General features: G+C 42.8%; 1 protein-coding gene across 1 annotated transcript in view; it reads right to left on the bottom strand.

Annotated features, from left to right (window-relative positions):
• Positions 1-1695: 1695 nt before the first annotated feature.
• LOC124134302 overlaps positions 1696-19450 on the bottom strand; it is a 38165-nt gene continuing 20410 nt past the window's right edge. The window contains exons 8-14 of the mRNA XM_048392854.1: positions 14216-14368; positions 12579-12730; positions 11294-11511; positions 10137-10340; positions 6125-6321; positions 5104-5328; positions 1696-4865 (exon numbers count right to left, since the gene is read on the bottom strand). Of these exons, the coding sequence (XP_048248811.1) occupies positions 3227-4865; positions 5104-5328; positions 6125-6321; positions 10137-10340; positions 11294-11511; positions 12579-12730; positions 14216-14368 (2788 nt within the window). The 3' untranslated portion in view covers positions 1696-3226. The remainder of the gene's footprint in view (positions 4866-5103; positions 5329-6124; positions 6322-10136; positions 10341-11293; positions 11512-12578; positions 12731-14215; positions 14369-19450) is intronic.

The raw sequence follows: 19450 nt of genomic DNA, 5'->3' as shown, positions 1-19450 counted from the left end.
ACTTTGGTGAAACCCACGAGCACGGGTATGGTGCTGAAAAATCCGGGACGTGTCCAAGGGACGTAACTCTGCACACCCGTGTCCCCGTATTCTAAAGAGTTTAATGTGATACAAATATAGGGCTTGGTGTCCAGTCGTCTAAGGCGCCACAATTCGCTGTGGAGAAGTGCGTTCTCGATACTTGCCAGAACCCGATGATTGTGGATTTTCGAAAATTTATGGTAGAAATTGAAGGAACTTTACTGAATATGACAGGTCACTTTTCATCATGATGCGCGATGGTTCGCCATGCTTTATAACCTTTACACGGAGCTAAAATACATCCACTGACACTGACACTTACGTTTTCAATGAAACAATGTGAGTGGCGTATGCTTCTGGTAGGGCACTCCCGGTGTCATCCCTGATTTTCAGTAATCCCTACATCTAATTTTCATTTTTTGTATTGCTCTTTGCGCCGTATGGAATGTATTCCGGCAGATAATCGAGGCATATCATTTTCTCATTAGCTCTGATTCGTGAGGCTTCTTGGTAACTCCAGGCACCTCATGGTAACTCCAGGTGACTTTCTTGTAGCTCCAGGCACTTCCTGGTCACTCCAGGTGACTTCCTGGTAACTCCAGGTGTCTTCCTGGTAACTCCATCAACCTCTTGGTAACTCCAGGTGTCTTCCTGGTAACCCCAGGCACCTCAGGGTAACTACAGGCAACTTATGGTAACTCCAGGCACCCCACTGTAACTCCAGGTGTCTTCCTGGTAACTCCAGGTGCCTCATGGTAACCCCAGGCACCTCATGGTAACTCAAGGTGACTTCCTGGTAGCTCCAGGCACCTCATGATAACTACAGGTGACTTACTGGTAGCTCCAGGCACCTCATGGTAACTACAGGCACCTCATGGTAACTCCAGGCAACTTCCTGGGAACTCCAGGCACCCCATTGTAACTCCAGGTGTCTTCCTGGTAACTCCAGGTGCCTCATGGTAACCCCAGGCACCTCATGGTAACTCAAGGTGACTTCCTTGTAACTCCAGGCACCTCTTGGTTACTCCGGGTGACTTCCTGGTAACTCCAAGTGCCTCATGGTAACTGCAGGTGACTTTCTGGTAGCTCCATGCACTTCCTGGTCACTCCAGGTGTCTTTCTGGTAACCCGAGGTGCCTCGTGGTAATTCCAGGCACGTCATGGTAACTCTAGGTGACTTCCTGGTAACTCCAGCCACCTCTTGCTAACTCCAGGTGTCTTCCTGGTAACTCCAGGTGCCTCATGGTAACTCTAGTTGACTTTCTGGTAGCTCCATGCACTTCCTGGTCACTCCAGGTGACTTCCTGGTAGCTCCAGGCACCTCATGGTAACTACAGGTGACTTCCTAGTAACTCCAGACAGCTCATGATCATGGTAACTCCAGGTGACTTCCTGGTAGCTCCAGACACCTCATGGTAACTCCAGGTGACTCCATGCTAACTGTAAGTTACCCTTTCTTTGAAAACCACACTTCACTGAAACGTATTGCCAAAGACTCGTGCCAGCCTGCTTAGTAATGTGTAGGGGAATATTCTCAGTCAGCCGACCGGTGCCACATCTTCTGTTTAAATGTCTATGAGGGTGAGCATCGTGTACTTTTACAAACATGTAACCCTTCTTTGGAACAACACTGGAAGAACATTGTCAGAAATGAGGTACACCTGATGATTTACATCACATTCGATTGTTGTTTTATTTCTGTACTGAGGCCACAGTAGATCTATAGTACAATGTACAATTATACAATGTTGAGTATTAGACTAATTTACATACATTATTTCCTTTAAAGTTTTGAATACCACAAATACATCGACATGTTTCTAAATATTAGAATATTAGAACTTTTTAACAAAGAATGAAATGTACATACTATATATTTGGACGTACAATGTAATTTATATTTAGATTCAGATTCATGAGTTGTATTACGGTTGTTGTTTTATGGCCAAACTGATACCAAACTGACCAATACAACAAACCGCTTCCATTTGATCACGCTTGCCTTAACTGTATAACGATTACATACAGTTGTTAAGGTTGTCTCTAAACAGTACACGCTAAACACGAAAGGAATATTGAGAATATTGGAAACAGACAATACGATAGATGATTCTTTACTGAATGCAAGTATGTCATGACCTTGCATTATCAGCAGAATATTTATGCCACGACTCGCCCTCTACGATATTTGTTTATGCAGCATGTAAATAATCGACTCTGCACTAGAAAAGCTAGAGATTGATATTCCGAGCATCGATCCACGCCGTCGGGTCACACAAGTTATCATCCAAGAACCGATCGACCCTTGAAGATCCCGGTTAGAATAGGTCTTCAGGAACCGATGCTTGTCGTAAGAGACCTCTATGCTTGTAAGAGGCGACTGACGGAATCGGGTGGCCAGACTTGGTTGATGCATGCCATCGTATCCCACTTGCGTGGATCGATGGTCATGATATGTATTGGATTGTCTTGTCAAGACTCGATTATTTACAGACCGCCGTCAATTGGCTGCGTAAAACAACAAACAAACAAAGTCACCGATACATTAAGTTCATGTACCCAATAAGAGAAGCTAGATTGCCTGCACACATTGTCCCCCGTGAGTATCCGGGCCAGGATCCGCCGACCAACAATGACCTGACCACCCGATCCATTAAGTCTCCCCGTACAACAAGCCATGATGTATATCAGTCAGTTGGTCCACTTGGTCCTCAAGTCAAATTACCAAGTAGAAACCGGATAAGTCGACATGCCGGCACATGGTTACATTTACTGGGTCTCAAATGCTTTCTTTTTTACATGTTATTTGACACCAGATAACATGATTTCAAAAGAGGGTTTGTTCCAGGCAAGTCTACATTTTATAGCTATTTTGTGACACTCTCGATTCAACCACGACAACCTCTCCTCTTGCACCACCTCCTACTCCTTGATTTGAAAACGTTCTCTGTCCATGTGTCAACAAGTTCTCAAACGCCTGGTGTAATTCATATTGACGGTCACTGAAAAATGCTCCGTTTCATCTAAATTATACACAACTGTTATGAACCGATTCAAAAGTAAACTAGCTGTAAAGTTTTGGCCCAAACCAAAGAAAAGGATCGGTCAAGAATTTGAACTATGAAGACAAATTGTTACAGTCTGACTTGCCATCAACGACTTATGAGGTTTCATTAACACATGATTATGACATAATACTCTACAATTACATTATTTTGCATATATTCTTTTTCGCGTGGAGACTATTCTGAGGTATTGGTCTTTCCTGACTAGCGGATGTGTATCTGTAAGCTGCTGTAACTGCCGCTCGGATATCGTCATCACCCAGTAACTTGGTAGGTCTTTTGACTGGAGCTCGTGTTAAGGTGTCGATGTTGATTGTGGATCTAGAGTTTCCAGGTGATGTTTTCTGATATGCCTGACTGTGTGTGGGGGTGCCACTTGTGGAGCTCAGTCCCAGACTGATCTGATGTTGGTTGTTGGAGTTTGATGAAGCTGATGCTGCAGGTGATATTCTCTGATATGCCTGACCGTGTGTGGAGGTGTTACCTGTGAAGATCAGCCCTGAGTTGTCCTGATGTTGGTTGTTGGAGCTGTAAGAAGCTGATGCTGCAGGTGATGTTCTCTGATATGCCTGACTGTGTGTGGAGGTGTCACTTGTGGAGCCCAGTCCCAGACTGATCTGATGTTGGTTGTTGGAGTTTGATGAAGCTGATGCTGCAGGTGATGTTCTCTGATATGCCTGACTGTGTGTGGAGGTGTCACTTGTGGAGCCCAGTCCCAGACTGATCTGATGTTGGTTGTTGGAGTTTGATGAAGCTGATGCTGCAGGTGATGTTCTCTGATATGCCTGACCGTGTGTGGAGGTGTCACTTGTGGAGCCCAGTCCCAGACTGATCTGATGTTGGTTGTTGGAGTTTGATGAAGCTGATGCTGCAGGTGATGTTCTCTGATATGCCTGACCGGGTGTGGAGGTGTTACCTGTGAAGATCAGCCCGGGGTTGACCTGATGTTGATTGTTGGAGCTGTAGGAGGTTGATGCTGGCATTACAACAGCGGGTCGTTTTGGCCGAGGTGGGTTGTTGGAGTTTGATGAAACTGATGCTGCAGGTGTTGGTGTTGGTTGTGATGGTGTTGGTTGGTGTTGATGTTGGTTGTTGGAGTTTGATGAAACTGATGCTGCAGGTGATGTCCTCCGATATGCCTGACCGTGTGTGGAGGTGTTACCTGTGAAGATCAGCCCGGGGTTGACCTGATGTTGATTGTTGGAGCTGTAGGAGGTTGATGCTGGCATTACAACAGCGGGTCGTTTTGGACGAGGTGGGGCTGTTGGTGTTGACTGTACAGTGATACCGCGATTAATAGTCTGGACTGGCGCACTGGCAGGGGATGGTGCACTTCCACTATATTGTCTGTTTACAGAACTGGACTCATCAACAGTTCCATCTCTGTACTCGACAAGGTACTCAGGGTAGCACTGATTCCTCTCAAATATAACAAATATTGACGGGTTCTTCTCGTCGTTTACACAAGAATCATGTAGCACGTGGCCCTTTCTTGGTGGCGGCCTCGTGTAGCTGCTGTCTCCCAGTGTGTATTTCCCCACAAGAACTCGGGCCAGGAACATGTACCTGTCTCTGCCTGTGGTGTAGCTGTGACTATACTTTGCGTCCCGGGCAAAATATGCCCCCTTGCCATACTTTGTGGCATTCTTCCCGCTGACTCTGAAGTCGAAGTTGTTGATGCAGATGTTGTTGACCACGTCTCTGGTGTCTGTGCCGTGAAAGAGTTGTCGCTCATCTATGGTGTCCGTGCCATGAGACATATGAAGTGTCTTCTTCATACTGAAACAAGTCAGTACATAAATGGTGATAAGATACAACACTTCAATCAGTACCATAACTCGAAATGCTCAAACTGTGTAACGTATAAATATTGAGGTTATCACAGCTGTTTTGGATGATGACGACATCAGGAGATGGCATAAGGGCAGTTGCTAACTTATTTCATTTTACAGCCAGCAAAATACACATAAAGCGATTTAAACACAAGTAGCCTAATCTGAGTCAAACAGCACTGTACCTGCTGTAATTATGCAACAGTAAAGCATTCTGCAGTCTGTATACATGCTTTACTTTACACTTGTTCGATGATAGCGTTTTGTTGATGGATGCCATCACTGTAGAATATTCATCAGAACTTGATGGAAGGTCAACCATTTCACTCTCCTGGTAACGGTCAAGCGGTGTCCACTTCGAAGGGACGTAAGATGTCATGACTGCCGCCGGGGACATCAATAAACTGGAACTGAATAATTGTCCTGTAAGCTGTGAAAGGCAGGCACGACAGACACGTTTTCTTAACCCAAATATAACATTGGATATAACGTTGGAAGTTGAATATATTGGAAGTGTACGTAACACTGCATGACGTTAATATTACGATCTACGCAAGGCAATGTTCAAGAGTAGGGTTACTACAGTAAAGGTTTCAAGAAACGGAACCAACAACATTCATACAGTGGTGTTACATGCTTTACCACGTATAATGAGGACCGCCTCCATGGTCTAATGGTAGAGCGTCCGCCCGGAGTGCGGAAGGTCCGGGGTTCGATCCCCGACCGCGTCATACCAAAAGACGTTAAAAGATGGTTATTACCCTGTCTGGCACTCGGCATTTAGGGGCTAAAACAAGGACTGGTCGGCTCGGGGTCAGTATACTGTGTCTGAGTAGGGTATTCATGTTAAACTGCGGCATGGTATCTCAGTGAGCTAGCACTATAAATCGGCATCAGTCCGGAGTAGTACAAGCAGCCTAACACACACACACAAACATGTGCATGCACGTCGCTATATAAGTGCAATAATCTTCGACGCAACGTTAAACCCGTATTTCACCTCACCTCACCACGTCCAATAACAGTGTCCATGGACATAAACACCGGTCTACGTCGGACTGGCCTTATTTGACCCTACAGGCAACCCACTTATGACTGAGATGTCTGGTGGAACTGTCGGACACCATTAACAGACACAAATACCGGTCCACTGTGGAAGACCTAATTTAACCTACATGTTATGCACTGATGACTCAGATGTCTCACCATGTCTGCTGGCGGCGTCGGGCGTCATCAAGAGATACAAACACTGGTCTCCGGTGGACTGGCCTCCGAGTTTGATACTTCCTGTTGACCTGAACCAGAGATGTAAAGTCCAGGCGGTATTCCTGTTCTCCGATAGTGTAGAGGTAGGTGTCCTGTCCTGCCAGGTACTTGGTCTCCAGGGTCAGCTGAAACTCGGGCTGAAGACAGATTATGTATCTGAACATAGACAAGGTAGAATATATATGGTAGAAAATGGACTATGTGATAACATGATGCATGAAGATAGTTCGGTGAGGTGAAATAGGGCTTTAATGACGCGTTCAAGGTAATTTGCCTTACACAGTGCATGCACGTGTGTATGTGTCTGTTGTAGTCCATTATGTCGGTTTTTAGTGCTAGCCCACTGAGATGCCGCAGACACAGTATAGTAACTCCGAGCCGACAAGTCGCTGTTTAACCCTCCAAATGCTGAGCGCTGTCATAATAATGTTATGTAATGTAATGCAATAATTAATAAGAAGAAGAACCTGGGTTACAGAAAGCCTAGAAGAAATTCATCTCACAACTCCGCAGCCCAGTCAGCCTCCCTCCGGTATACAAACCAACCAAACTGGAGATGGGACTTGCCCCTGGGGGAGGCAACAACTGAAGTCCACACTTCTTGAGAGTGCGAAAGCAACAGGGTGGCCAGAACTACCTCTAGTAAATGGCAAATTGTTGAAGCTGCATTGGGACAAAGCCATGCCGATGTATGCATACCTGCCAGAACAAAACATCGGTGACCAGCTCCAGCGACTAAAATTATATATGCGCCGAGAACCTGATGAGCTAACTGCCAACACTCGTCAGGCGCTTTTGCATGAACCCTAAGTCCAACAGTAGCAGGCCCGAAATTGCAAATGAACGTTCGCATGATTCTCGCTAAGTTACCTGATGCTTACAAAATGAAATTCCTGTTGCTGGCTTCGACGATTTTGAGTTTTCTACCGATTCTGACCCCTCTTCTGTCAATGATCTTTCCGATGATCCTTTGTATATTTTGTTTATGTCATACTATAATAAAAAATCTGTCATTTACCGATTGGGAAACGGGGGCCAATTACACAATTAAACCATTCATTTCCACTGAATCAACTTGATAAATTGAATGACATTATTTCTAATACTCTCAATGCGGACTGCTCTTTGCATGACATTAACTGTTGAGTGTATGCTGCTGCTCGAACATTGGAGGACCTCCATACAGTTTCCAAAGACAAGGAACCACAAAAGGGTAATAAACAAAATCATCCAAAGAAAAAAGAAATTAGATGAAACAAGGAAAGCGGTATCATGGCTAGAACTTGACATTACGTTCCTTAGGGCAATCAATGTCAAAACGATAAAATACACTTTGGAAAAAATAAAACATACAAGACAAGACAACAAGAAAGAAGATACTTGATCAAATTCTTGATTCTCTAAAGGGAAAGTTAAAGGTTTGGATCTAAAGAAAGAGAAACTGGGATAAGAAAAATGATTTCATTAAACAACATTAACTGTTCACATCTCATGAAAAACAGTTTTACAGGCAATTAAATGCAACTAGGGCAATGATGAGAAAAGATCCATCATGGATTCCAGTGAAAGGATTTGGAAAAAGTTGTGATTTATACCCGGCAGCCCCAACCTCGAGGAACCATGGATAGAAGAGTACAATAATAATGTACATGACAAAATACAGTCACCATTGTTGTGTTTCATTACACCGGATTGCCTGAAAGAGGCAACTAAAAAGTCCAAATCTAATACGGCGCCTGGGCTTGATGGTATTCGAAAGTTAACCGATTTTGGAAACTGTTCCCTTGTGTCCAAACACCATTACTTCACTGTTTAAATTCTCTTGTGGTTACAGGGAATGATCCGCCTTGGTAGTACAAAGGCCGAACAATACTTCTTCCAAAGGAAGGTGATTCCCTATTTCTTTACTTAATACACAATACAAAATTTTCACAGCGTGTCTTACAGACATTGTGTCATCATACTGCGCTTCCAATGACATTATTTACATGGAGCAGAAAGGAACCGGAAAGTGATGTTGGGGTTGTAAGGATCAGTTGCTAGTTCAGAAAATGATCCTTGAAGAGGCTAAAACCTCACAGTGTGTTGCATAGGCTACAGGAAAGCTTATGATTCTGTACCCCACGAATAGATTTTGAAGTCAATGGAATGTATTGACCTCCCCGTGCGACTACTTGTTTTACTCAAGTCTTTAATGATTTGCTGGTCAACTCGAGATGTATTCGCAGGGGCAGGCGGTGACTTCAGAACCCATTTCTGTTTCTATTAGGAGAAGAATGTTTCAGGGCGCTTCTTTTAGTCCTTCCCTTGTCTGTTTGTCACTAAATCCTTTAAGCTTTTTTCTTAGCAAAGAGGGAGGCTATCATCCTGGACCTCATCAGTACAGATGCCCAACACCCCTTTCTCACCTCCTTTACATGGATGACCTTGAACTCATTGCCAATGGAGGATCCACACCAAAGAAAACATATTCTCCTTGTCGAGTCCTTTTCTAACGGTATCGGCATGTCCCTTGGACTCGACAAATGCAGCATTCTTCATTTCAAACGTGGCAAGGTAGAAGAGGTAGGATCAGTCAGTTTACACGGGGGAGGAGTTATGGACCATCTCGTGGAAGGTCAGGCCTATACATACTTGGGAATGCAGGTTAGGGACAAACTCAAAATTGCCCATATCAAGGAAAAACTTCGGGCAGAGAACAAATGTAGACTTCAGAAATCTGAACTTCAGAGCTGAACGCTCGCAATAAAGTCAAAGTCACAAATACGTTTGCTCTACCCGTCCTTTTATGTTCTTTTGGTGAAGTTGATTGGACGAAACAAGACATTAAGGGTATTGACACCCTCACACGAAGAATATTGTGTCAGACAATAGATCCCACCACCCTTGCTCTTCCCTTATATTATGCTTATATTTCCCAATCATCATGGGAGGGCGTGGTCTGATTAACGTGGAGGCTTTTCAGCTTAGAATTGTATTGTGCACTTTGCACACATTTATTTGTCCTGTGAAGCATGTCAAGACTCATTATGAAAACAAGGCATTCCACAGTTTCCTTAAACGAGTATGTGGGACATAATCTCAATGTCAGTGTTGATTTTGTTGATGCTTCTGTACGGTACAGATATGAGTGTCAACCAAACAAAGTGCCATATCAAATCGGCCTCTCATGGAGTGGTTATCTAAACGACCACTTCCTAGAGTTTATGTACTGTGTGTTGAGAAAATCAGCAACCCTGCAGAGTCCTTTGCTTCGCTTGCATGAAAAGTTAAACAGAAGACCTTCTGTTTGCTGCTCAAGAACAGTCACTTTCCACTCGAAACCGTCAATATGTGATGTTGAATCAAAATGTGATTTAAAATATAAAGAATATGCAATGAAATTAATGAGGCTGTCCAACACATTGTCAGTGGTTACCCAGCTTTGGCACTAACACAGCATCTTGATTGCGTGGCGCGATCATTTTATTACCGTCTTTGTCAAGCTTGTGGTTTTGACCCAGAAATTAATCCATTGTACGACCCAGAATATGTTGAGGGCGTCATGGAAAATGATAAATACAAAATTCTTTGGAATAGGCCCGGATACAGCCTCAGACATATCCAGGCCAACAAACCTGATCTTGTCCTTTTTGATAAATCCAATGAAATCATTTATATCTTTGAATTTTCGGTCCCTTTTGACACTAATGTGATTGACATGATTCAGGAAAAAACGGAAAATATGCGGACTTCGCCTCAAAAATAGCACGCTTGCATCCCAAGTACCAAGTTCTCCGACTCGGGTTTGGTACCTGTTGACTGATATTGGGAGAGTACCCGGGTTTGTTGCCAGGAACACAGCCCTAACCTGCCAGAATCACCCAAACTCTTTTTGCTGCATGTTTTATTTTAATCTGTAAATATAAACAAAAATAATAATCAAGAAACATTTATGGACCATGAACGTTACCGGTACAAAGGGCGCCCACTCTCTATCGTTGTCCTTCCAGTACCACACCCACTGTGTGTAGCGAGAAATAGCGTCACTTCCGGCGTCAACATATGACCGGGTTGACAGCCGCCGGAAACTATATTTGTTGTAGGCTTTCGATGGTGGATCAAGTATTTTATCGAGGTTCACTTCTGTTGAGTTCATATTTCCAAATAACTTGACCTGAAAGGAGGGAATCACTGTGTCAATGCACGAAGTGTAGAACTTTCGGAAGACTGCAAGGGACACTCTCGTCTTCTTGCAATATCCTCCTAATAAAACGAAAAACGAGGAATCACACATTTTGCTTATTAAACTAGTTTCCAAATGTCGAGATGTCACTGAAAGGTCCCTCACAATATTCAATTATGCCTGTCACCTTTGCGCATCTCCCCGAGGCAAGTGAGTTAACTGACTATAAAAGTCCAGTTTCCAACCTTGCTGAACTAGGCTGGTGTTATGGAGTTACATTTTGGCTGGACTAACGAGTCTATGCATAGTCCAATCAAAATCGCGCACTGAAATCGAAATCCGGTTCGTAAAGTGTCATGCAGATTTCGGTCGACTGCAGGATTTGCAAATATGTGCACCGCTAACTCGTTGTCAACAGATATTTTCTATATCTTATCATGTTTTTAATCAAGGTGCTCACGTGATTTGATGCACTTCGCGATGTATGACTCGTTTGATCACAATATAGATCTTGATTATCGATCGTCTTGACTGGGCGCAACCGTTTTGTTTGACACAAATGCAAGTGATACGAGAGGTTGAATCTGATTGGTCAATAGGAGAGGCATAGAAAGGACATTACTCGTAATAACCACTGGTGGCGCTACGATCGAGCCCAGAAATTCCAGCCTAGTTCGGCGAGGGTGGAAACTGGACTTTTAAAGTCAGTTAACTCTCGTGCCTCGGGAAGATACCTTTGCGTGGATATCACAAGAATGGAAAATTGCTTAAACACTGTCTATTGTTTGACCCGGTCGCCTAAAAATGATACTGCCTGTCATCATAAATGTTTACACTGTCATATGTTTTCTTTATATTTTATTCTAATACAATTAACAAATAACTATGACGTTAAATGACGTTATATGTGAAAATACATGTATTCACGGTGCCACCCAGCTCACCTCAGCCACTGTACTGTCCTCATTGTTACAGAACGCTCTCTCCACAAGTTCCATCTCCGTGTTTGACAAGAGACTCCAGTCGCCAGTGGTGGCCAGGTACTGCCACACATACGGGGCCTTCTTCTGGTGGTGGAGACGAGAGCAGGAACATGGACCCCCATTGTATCGTTCACACAGCTCCCTCGCCCCCTGGGTCAGACCTCGTCTTACACTCTGGACTGAAATATCAGTCATTTTCTTTATTGTTGAAAGGTTGTTGAAAGTTCGTAAAATGCAGAGTCAGCCATTAACAAACCAAAGTATCAACACTAATTGGTAAGGTTAAACATTAATATCGTAGTTATATTGGTGCATTATGGCATCATGCATGCTATAATGCATGCTTTAATGAAACACCTGCGAGTGTGTGATAGCCTCATAACGTGTATTATGATATTTTGTTCAAATCCTAACATTAAGATGAAGGTGAGGTGATGTGAGGTGAGGTGATGTGAGGTGAGGTGAGGGGAAATTGCGTTTAGCGTCGCGTTCAAGATTATTGCACTTATATAGCGATGTATACATCGTTGGCTTTATCAGACATATCGAACTTGTGATTATCTGTTCTTCCATTCCTGAAACAAAATAGTCATTGTTGGTGTCTTGTCCATGTTTAATCAACGTTTGGAATCCAGTGACGTTGCCATGGGAGACAGTGTCCGGATGACTGATAGTCCGGATCGGACTTCATGTCATGGCTGAAAGAAAGTCCGCGATTGACAGCTTGTCCTACCTGATAAGTAGGGTAACTGGCCAGGTGTTGAGTCCGAGTGGCCTCTAATAAATCCCCATCCTATCACTGTTTTGTGTGTGCCAATGTATCGGAGGAACCCAGGTGATCTCACACCCCACATATGACACTAACATCAAAGATTTAAGATACTACCAGAAGTGTATACGTGGATAGTGTTATAGAGATTATGTGGGAGATAAGACTTGATCCGTGCGGACTAATTTTCACATGGGTACTCTCTCTTCTGACAGCGCCATATTTCTACGAATAAATGTACGCTGTCTTAATGCTGCAATCAGCAATTTTTCGCATATGTATGGCGGCGGCCTGTAAATATTCAAGTCTGGATCACACAATCCAGTGATTGGTATCATGAGCAACGACAAATCAAATCATCGTGCATGTAGAGTGTTAAGACACATATGTCTATTCGATTAGTCGAGCTGTATGTATCAACAATCCGATAATGTTTCCAAAAAATCAACCCACGGTATCAGCAATGTGCCTTCTCACCAGTGACTTCGGTCGATTCATCTTCGATGGTCGCCTGGGCAAATGAGTACGTCACACCTCTTCCTCTACCCCTGCCTCGTGCTCTTCCATTCCATGTCCCCCTTCCAACATGGTGAAGTTTGTTTGTGGACTCGCTCATGTCAGTACCTTCCCTGTTGGGCAGAACACGTTGACCTGGTTAGTGTCTTGTGGCAACCAACTATGATCCCTGCTATGACATGAGATGTTGTGTATCACTTTAGTTGCTATCATATTTATACCTTGTTACAGCTGCGGTAACGTAACCTATCTATGTGCTGTTTCCAACCCCCCCGCCCTAAAAAAACCCATCAAAAACAAAACAACAACGAAAACAAACAAACAACCAAAACAAAAACAAACACAAAAAAACAACCAAAAAAACAAAACAAAAACAAACAACAACAACAAAAACAAACCAAACAAATGATTTTGATATTGACTAGTCGCTACACAGAGCTACCAGTGGAGGCGTTTCGTGACAGATATACCATCAAGTGTGCACTTTGTGATAAAAGCAGGACACTTCGCACAGTTGTAGGTAATGGTATTCCAAATATTCTCAGATGTGTGGGGCCACCCAAACAATCCAATATGGCCGCCATGGAGGATGATATTCAAGTTTATCTCATGTGAACATGACCCACAACCTAAATAGATCTATATAGTGAATGAAATGATTTTTTTGAATATATTTACACAACACAAAGTTACTGTTAAAGTAAATAGTTTTATCATAATAGACTATTTCTGTTGGTTTAGGTAATATAAGGTGTGAAAAAAAGTGCATTTCTTTCTTTTTCGGCATATCTTAAAGAAGTGCATAATGAAAGTACCAGTGAAGATACGAGGTAGAATAGGTCTTCAGAAACTCATGCTTGTCGTAAAAGGCGACTATGCTTGTCGTAAAAGGCAACTAATAGGATCGGGTGGTCAGGCTCGCTGACTTGGTTGATGCATGTCATCGTATCTAAATTGTGTGGGTCGATGCTCATGTCAATCACTGGATTGTCTGGTCAAGACTGGAATATTTATACAGAACGCCGTCATATGGCTTGAATATTTTTGAGTGCGGCGTTAAACAACAAACAAACAGCATCATGCTGAACAAAGTCAATTAACTACACCAATATTATATACTCATATGGTAAATAATATAATATTTAAGGAACAAAAATTATGGAAATATGCTATAAATGGCTAATGGTTTTGGTTGGTTAGGAACAATTAAACGGGATCACAGTTGTCACCCCAACTACAAAGTTGCGTACCAATCAAATGTGCCACAACACAGTCACACCTTGGTCTACACCCCGTCTCAGACGTACAAGTACATCTGTTAAGCTTTCGCCACGATTTGGAAGCTTGTGGTAGTGTGATCCACAGGCTAATAACCCTGTGCCGCTGACATTACCTATTCTCTCTCAGTTGGTGTTGGAAGATCTGTTTCAGCCTCTAGAATTCGTCCCAACCAGTGGCGAGCATGAAATGCAGCTCTTTTGACATGTTGATACAAAGCAGATTATGTAGAAGGAATGGAATCAATTGCTCTACCTTTCTTAGTGAATAAGTCTTCGTGTGCCTCATCATCTCTTGTAGAGATACTGGCCCGGTCATACTTTAAGACCACAAGACGCTGAATGACTGGCATCATGTTCTTCACGTCCTGTTTGGTTGGTACATCATCAATGAGATTGGAAGCCTCTGTTGATTCATCATACGCATTCCATGTTCCCCCGCTGTTTTTATGTGCCTTTTCCTGCACAAGATGTCTGGTCACAGCAAGTAATTGCAAGAAATGCCTGAAGTGTACAGACTTTCTCTGGTCCATATAGTCCGGCAAGAACATCAACAGCCAAATATCTGAATTGTTTGCCAGTTCCAAAAGCTACCCAAAGATGAGACACAATGCAATGGCCAGGACAATGACATCGGTGTCAACTCGGAATTAAATTCCTACCATGACCCTAGCAACATTAGACATGTGCAAAAAGAGTCTTGTGTCAGCTTCTTTATCTGAACATGGATGCAGATCATGGACAAAGTGTGGCCCTTTGTTACACAGAACCTGTTTGCTGTAAGTGCATATAATTTGTTTATGCCGACACATTCTAATGAAATAATTTGGTCATCCAAGAAATTAAATAGTTCCGTCGTGTTCTCGTCAATTCTCAGAAATGCCTCCCATGTGTTAAGAATTGTGCTGCTCGATTGAATGCAGCCTCTTACTCCTTTCCCTTGTTTGCTTCTTGCTGTTGCTTTGAGACTGTACTCGTCCCAAACAATGGCATCTCTGGACACACTCTCAAGCTGTTTTTGCAAATGGAATGAAAATATCTTTTGAATAGTCTTCATCCATGTCCTTTTAGGGCTTTGCATGTTCACTATTGCTGCCCCTTCTATGAGTTGTGCATTATCCCTGGGCGAGTATTTGTACTTGTAGAGAGTGAGTGAGTTACGTGGGTGATTTGTGGAGCCTTGGTGGCTGGGCGGGTTAGATCGCTCTATGTGCTCCCATCCCTGATGGGACTCAACCCCGAAAGGAGAATTTGTACTGTACTAAGAAAGTGTTGTTCCAAATAATGTCATTTGTTACATGTAGATGGTACATCCTCTGCAGGTTTGAACACGTTTGTCGAGTCACTGTATGAGGTCAACGGTTAGGGCATTTACATAAAATAACGCATGTGATAGGCGTGTACTCCATTAACAATGTATGGTGTAAATGCCACATGGTGTTCGCGGGCGATGAACGTCTAACCTGCTGTTGGCCATAGTTGACAATAATGACAATGACAACAGTAAAATACAATGGACAGTATTAATATGGAAATTGTATTGACCATGTTATACACTTGGAGTTTCAGGCAGCCTTACCTGTCACCCAGTTGTATACTCCGATATCAGCTGACAAGCCAGGCTAGGCAACAATCACAGCTCATCAAATTACTACTTCGAAACTAAAACTTACCGGAACGCCTCGCTTTGATACAGGTAACTCACTACAGATAGTGATATACAGATTACGTTGCTTTGAACTGTATTTCAGTTTTATCACGGCGGTAGATCAACAAAGGCGGAGAGAACAGGGCCCGGTTTCACAAAGCAATCTTAGTTTATGTCAAAGGGTGCTGTTGTACAAAGCGATCTTAGCGCTAAGGTGATCGTAACTCCCATACCTTAACATAGACGATCATAGCGATAGGGTTGTTTTGTACAACGGCACCCAGAGGAACATCGTTTGTCCTTATTTGCCACTGTCACATATTTGCTTTATAACGGGACCAGTGAGTTAACAATAGTGAATGACTGAGTGAGTGAGATGGCTTGAACACCAGTAAGACAATATGTCTGTTATATTAGCGTGTCATTATTTGGGTTGAGAACCCATCACGAGGCAGTTCATAGATGTTAATTGCGGTGGTGACAGCCCACGAACTCGGGTACGGTGTTGACAAATCAGGAAACATAATAAGGGAGAATGTAGGATTCGAACCCACGATTACCGGATTCTGGTGCGACTAAGGAAAGCAACTCTGCACCGCGATGTGGACGACTGGAACAACTTTGCTTCCAATAGAATAGGGGTTAGAATATGGTCCCAGCAACCGATGACCGTGGTAAGAAGCGACTTCGCGGAGCCTGTGGCCAGTGACATGGCTGATTGTGTATCATTGTATCCTGACGGCGTCGGACGTCGCTCATACTATCAACCACTGATTCGTCTGGCCCCGACTCGATTATATCGCAAGAGGCGACTAACGGGGTCGGCTGGTCAGACCCGCTGAATTGGTTGATGCATGTCATCGTATCAAAGTGAGTGGGTCGATGCTCATGTCAATCACTGGATTGTCTAGTCCAGACTCGACTATTTACAGACCGCCATCGCATAGCTCCAATATAGCTGAGTGCGGCGTTAAAGGGGAAGTGTACACGCAAAAATCGCTTTCTTTCTTTTTCTAAACAAAACGCAATTTTAGAATTAGTTAGTATCTGTGTTTGAAAACATACACTCATTTTTTTCACAGTGAAAGTAGGAAGCTCACAATAGTGTGAAAATGATATGCCGTTATGAGGCCTTCGTTTTTCGAGCTAAACAGGCCTGAGTTATCCCCCTTAGATTATGACGTAATTGGTGCCAATTCAACTGGGTCCCTGTCTATTCTGAACGCAAAAGATATCAAGTACCAGTTTTCGGTAAAACAACATGGCCTACGACACACTCCGGCGCAGTGGTGACTCAGCGTAAAACTATGCTGGCTGGCATCTGAGACGCTAGAAACACACACCTGTACCTACACCACGTGAAGCGGCTCTAACAAAGCATGATGACGTCATAATGTTTATCAATTGGCACCAATGACGTCATATTGCAAGGGGCATAAGCCATGGTGTTTTTGTTATGGAAATAGAACACTTGGTAAATGTGAAAAATATAAATCGTTTTAATGCAAAACATATGTTAATCAATTGTGATATTTTTATAGTTTTGTCTATGACACTTCTAGGTTAACACTTTTATTGTGGAAAAAGTACAAGAAAATTAGGTTCATTTCCGTGTGAACTTGCCCTTTAAACAACAAACAACTCGATTATTTACGGGCCATCGTCATGTAGATGCAATAAAACAACAAACAAATACGCACAACATAAAATCCACAGACTGACATAGAATTACTGGTAATTTATTCTGTGTATTATAATCCAGCGTGACATTTTATGCTGAATGTATCTGCTATTCAAATATAGCGAGGGAAGGCTATAATATGCTTGTACCATGACAGATAGGGGCTTTCTTATATTTGAGATGTTATGTATAGTAAAAGCAAGCTCGTGTCTTATTAAAAGTATAATCAAAAGTCTTATACTGGACATTTTCGAACTCACTCAAGAAGCCATCAACAAATGAATAGACAGTGTCATGTCATAAACCTGTATCAACAGAAAAACAACAATAACGGTAACAACATGTACGAAAAACACATCTCGTGTTGGGTCTGTAAAATGTGAAGTTTTTATGGATGTCATGTGGGCATAAGGAGTTACTTCCCCTCGATTGTTGTGCCTCAAAGCTCTACCCCAGAGCGTCATAACGTCGTATCGACTCGTTGGACAGCGCAGACGTTTGATTAAGTCCGACAATGACAATATTTTAGGAGCTCGGTCTACATCAGTTTTAGCACCTCAAGCAAAAATCCGTGCAACAACACCCATGCCACAACTATACTAACCCTAATTAATGTCACATTTATTGCACACAACTGATTACCAACTGCAGCAATAAGGACCCTAACTAATGTCACGTTTATTCCACACATCCGATGACCAACTGCAGCAATAAGGACCCTAATTAATGTGACGTTTATTCCACGCGTCTGATGACCAACTGCAGCAATAAGGACCCTAATTAATGTGACGTTTATTCCACACATCCGATGACCAACTGCAGCAATAGGGACCCTAATTAATGTGACGTTTATTCCACACATCCGATGACCAACTGCAGCAATAAGGGGCCTAATTAATGCCATGTTTATTCCACACATCCGATGACCAGCTGCAGCAATAAAGACGCTAATTAAAGTCACGTTTATTTCACACATCCGATGACCAACTGCAGCTATAAGGGCCCTCATTAATGCCATGTTTATTCCACACATCCGATGACCAGCTGCAGTAATAAGGACGCTAATCAATGTCACGTTTATTTCACACATCTGATGACCAACTGCAACAATAGGGACCCTAATTAATGTCACGTTTATTCCACACATCCGATGACCAACTGCAGGAATAAGGACGCTAATTAATGCCATGTTTATTCCACACATCTGATGACCAGCTGCAGCAATAAGGACCCTAATTAATGTCACGTTTATTCCACACATCCGATGACCAACTGCAGGAATAAGGACGCTAATTAATGCCATGTTTATTCCGCACATCTGATAAACAACTGTAGCAATAAGGACCCTAATTAATGTCACGTTTATTCCACACATCTGATGACTAACTGCAGCAATAATGACCCTGATTAATGTCATGTTTATTCCACACATCTGATGACCAGCTGCAGCAATAAGGACGCTAATTAATGCCATGTTTATTCCACACATCTGATGACCAACTGCAGCAATAAGGAACCTAATTAACAAATTGGTGTGATAAAGCTGAAATACATGTCAAAGCAAGGTTAGTCCCATGTCATTCCCTTATCTTTGTCAAGGCGTTCCGAGAACGCAAACTCGGTCAGTTTCGAAGAAGTAACGTCATGCGCTGTGATTGTTGCCTAAACTGGCGTGTCAGCTGATGTTATTTCGGAGTAAGCAACTTCGTAACAGGTGAGGTTGCATTTAACTGGTCAAGACAATTAAGATACGTATACTGACCACCATTCTATCCTAAATCATATGTATATCGCTTTCTCGCCTCGTGTTATCGCTTTTTCGTGGTAAAGCAATATCCCCTCTTGACCTATAAAGAGGTGGCGTGTGTTATGTGTTTCTATGCGATAAGAAGTACAAACGTAAAACAACAGTAATGAATTGTTAAACCTGACCTTTGTATCATTAAGGAGGAAGAGTGCATGTTGTAGTTTTCTTCATTTTGGCATACTGAGGTGGGTTTTTTCAGCAGAGGGCCGAGATTGGTTGATACTGGTATGTGGCCCTATTATGGAGTTTAATGGGACAATCAGCCGTCAGCGGGTAGCGAGTCATGACAGTGCTCTCTGAATGCATCAGGTTAAAATCTAAATATATTCATTCAAAAGAAGTTTAATTTGTTTCTAAAATTGTACCCAAGTGGGGGATCGAACCGGGGTCTTCAGCGTGATGAGCGAACACTTGAACCAC

This window comes from Haliotis rufescens, unplaced genomic scaffold, assembly GCF_023055435.1.
Source record: "Haliotis rufescens isolate VD_foot unplaced genomic scaffold, xgHalRufe1.0.p SCAF_11, whole genome shotgun sequence".
NCBI classification, from domain to species: Eukaryota; Metazoa; Mollusca; class Gastropoda; order Lepetellida; family Haliotidae; genus Haliotis; species Haliotis rufescens.
This window is presented reverse-complemented; position numbering and strand designations above follow the sequence as displayed.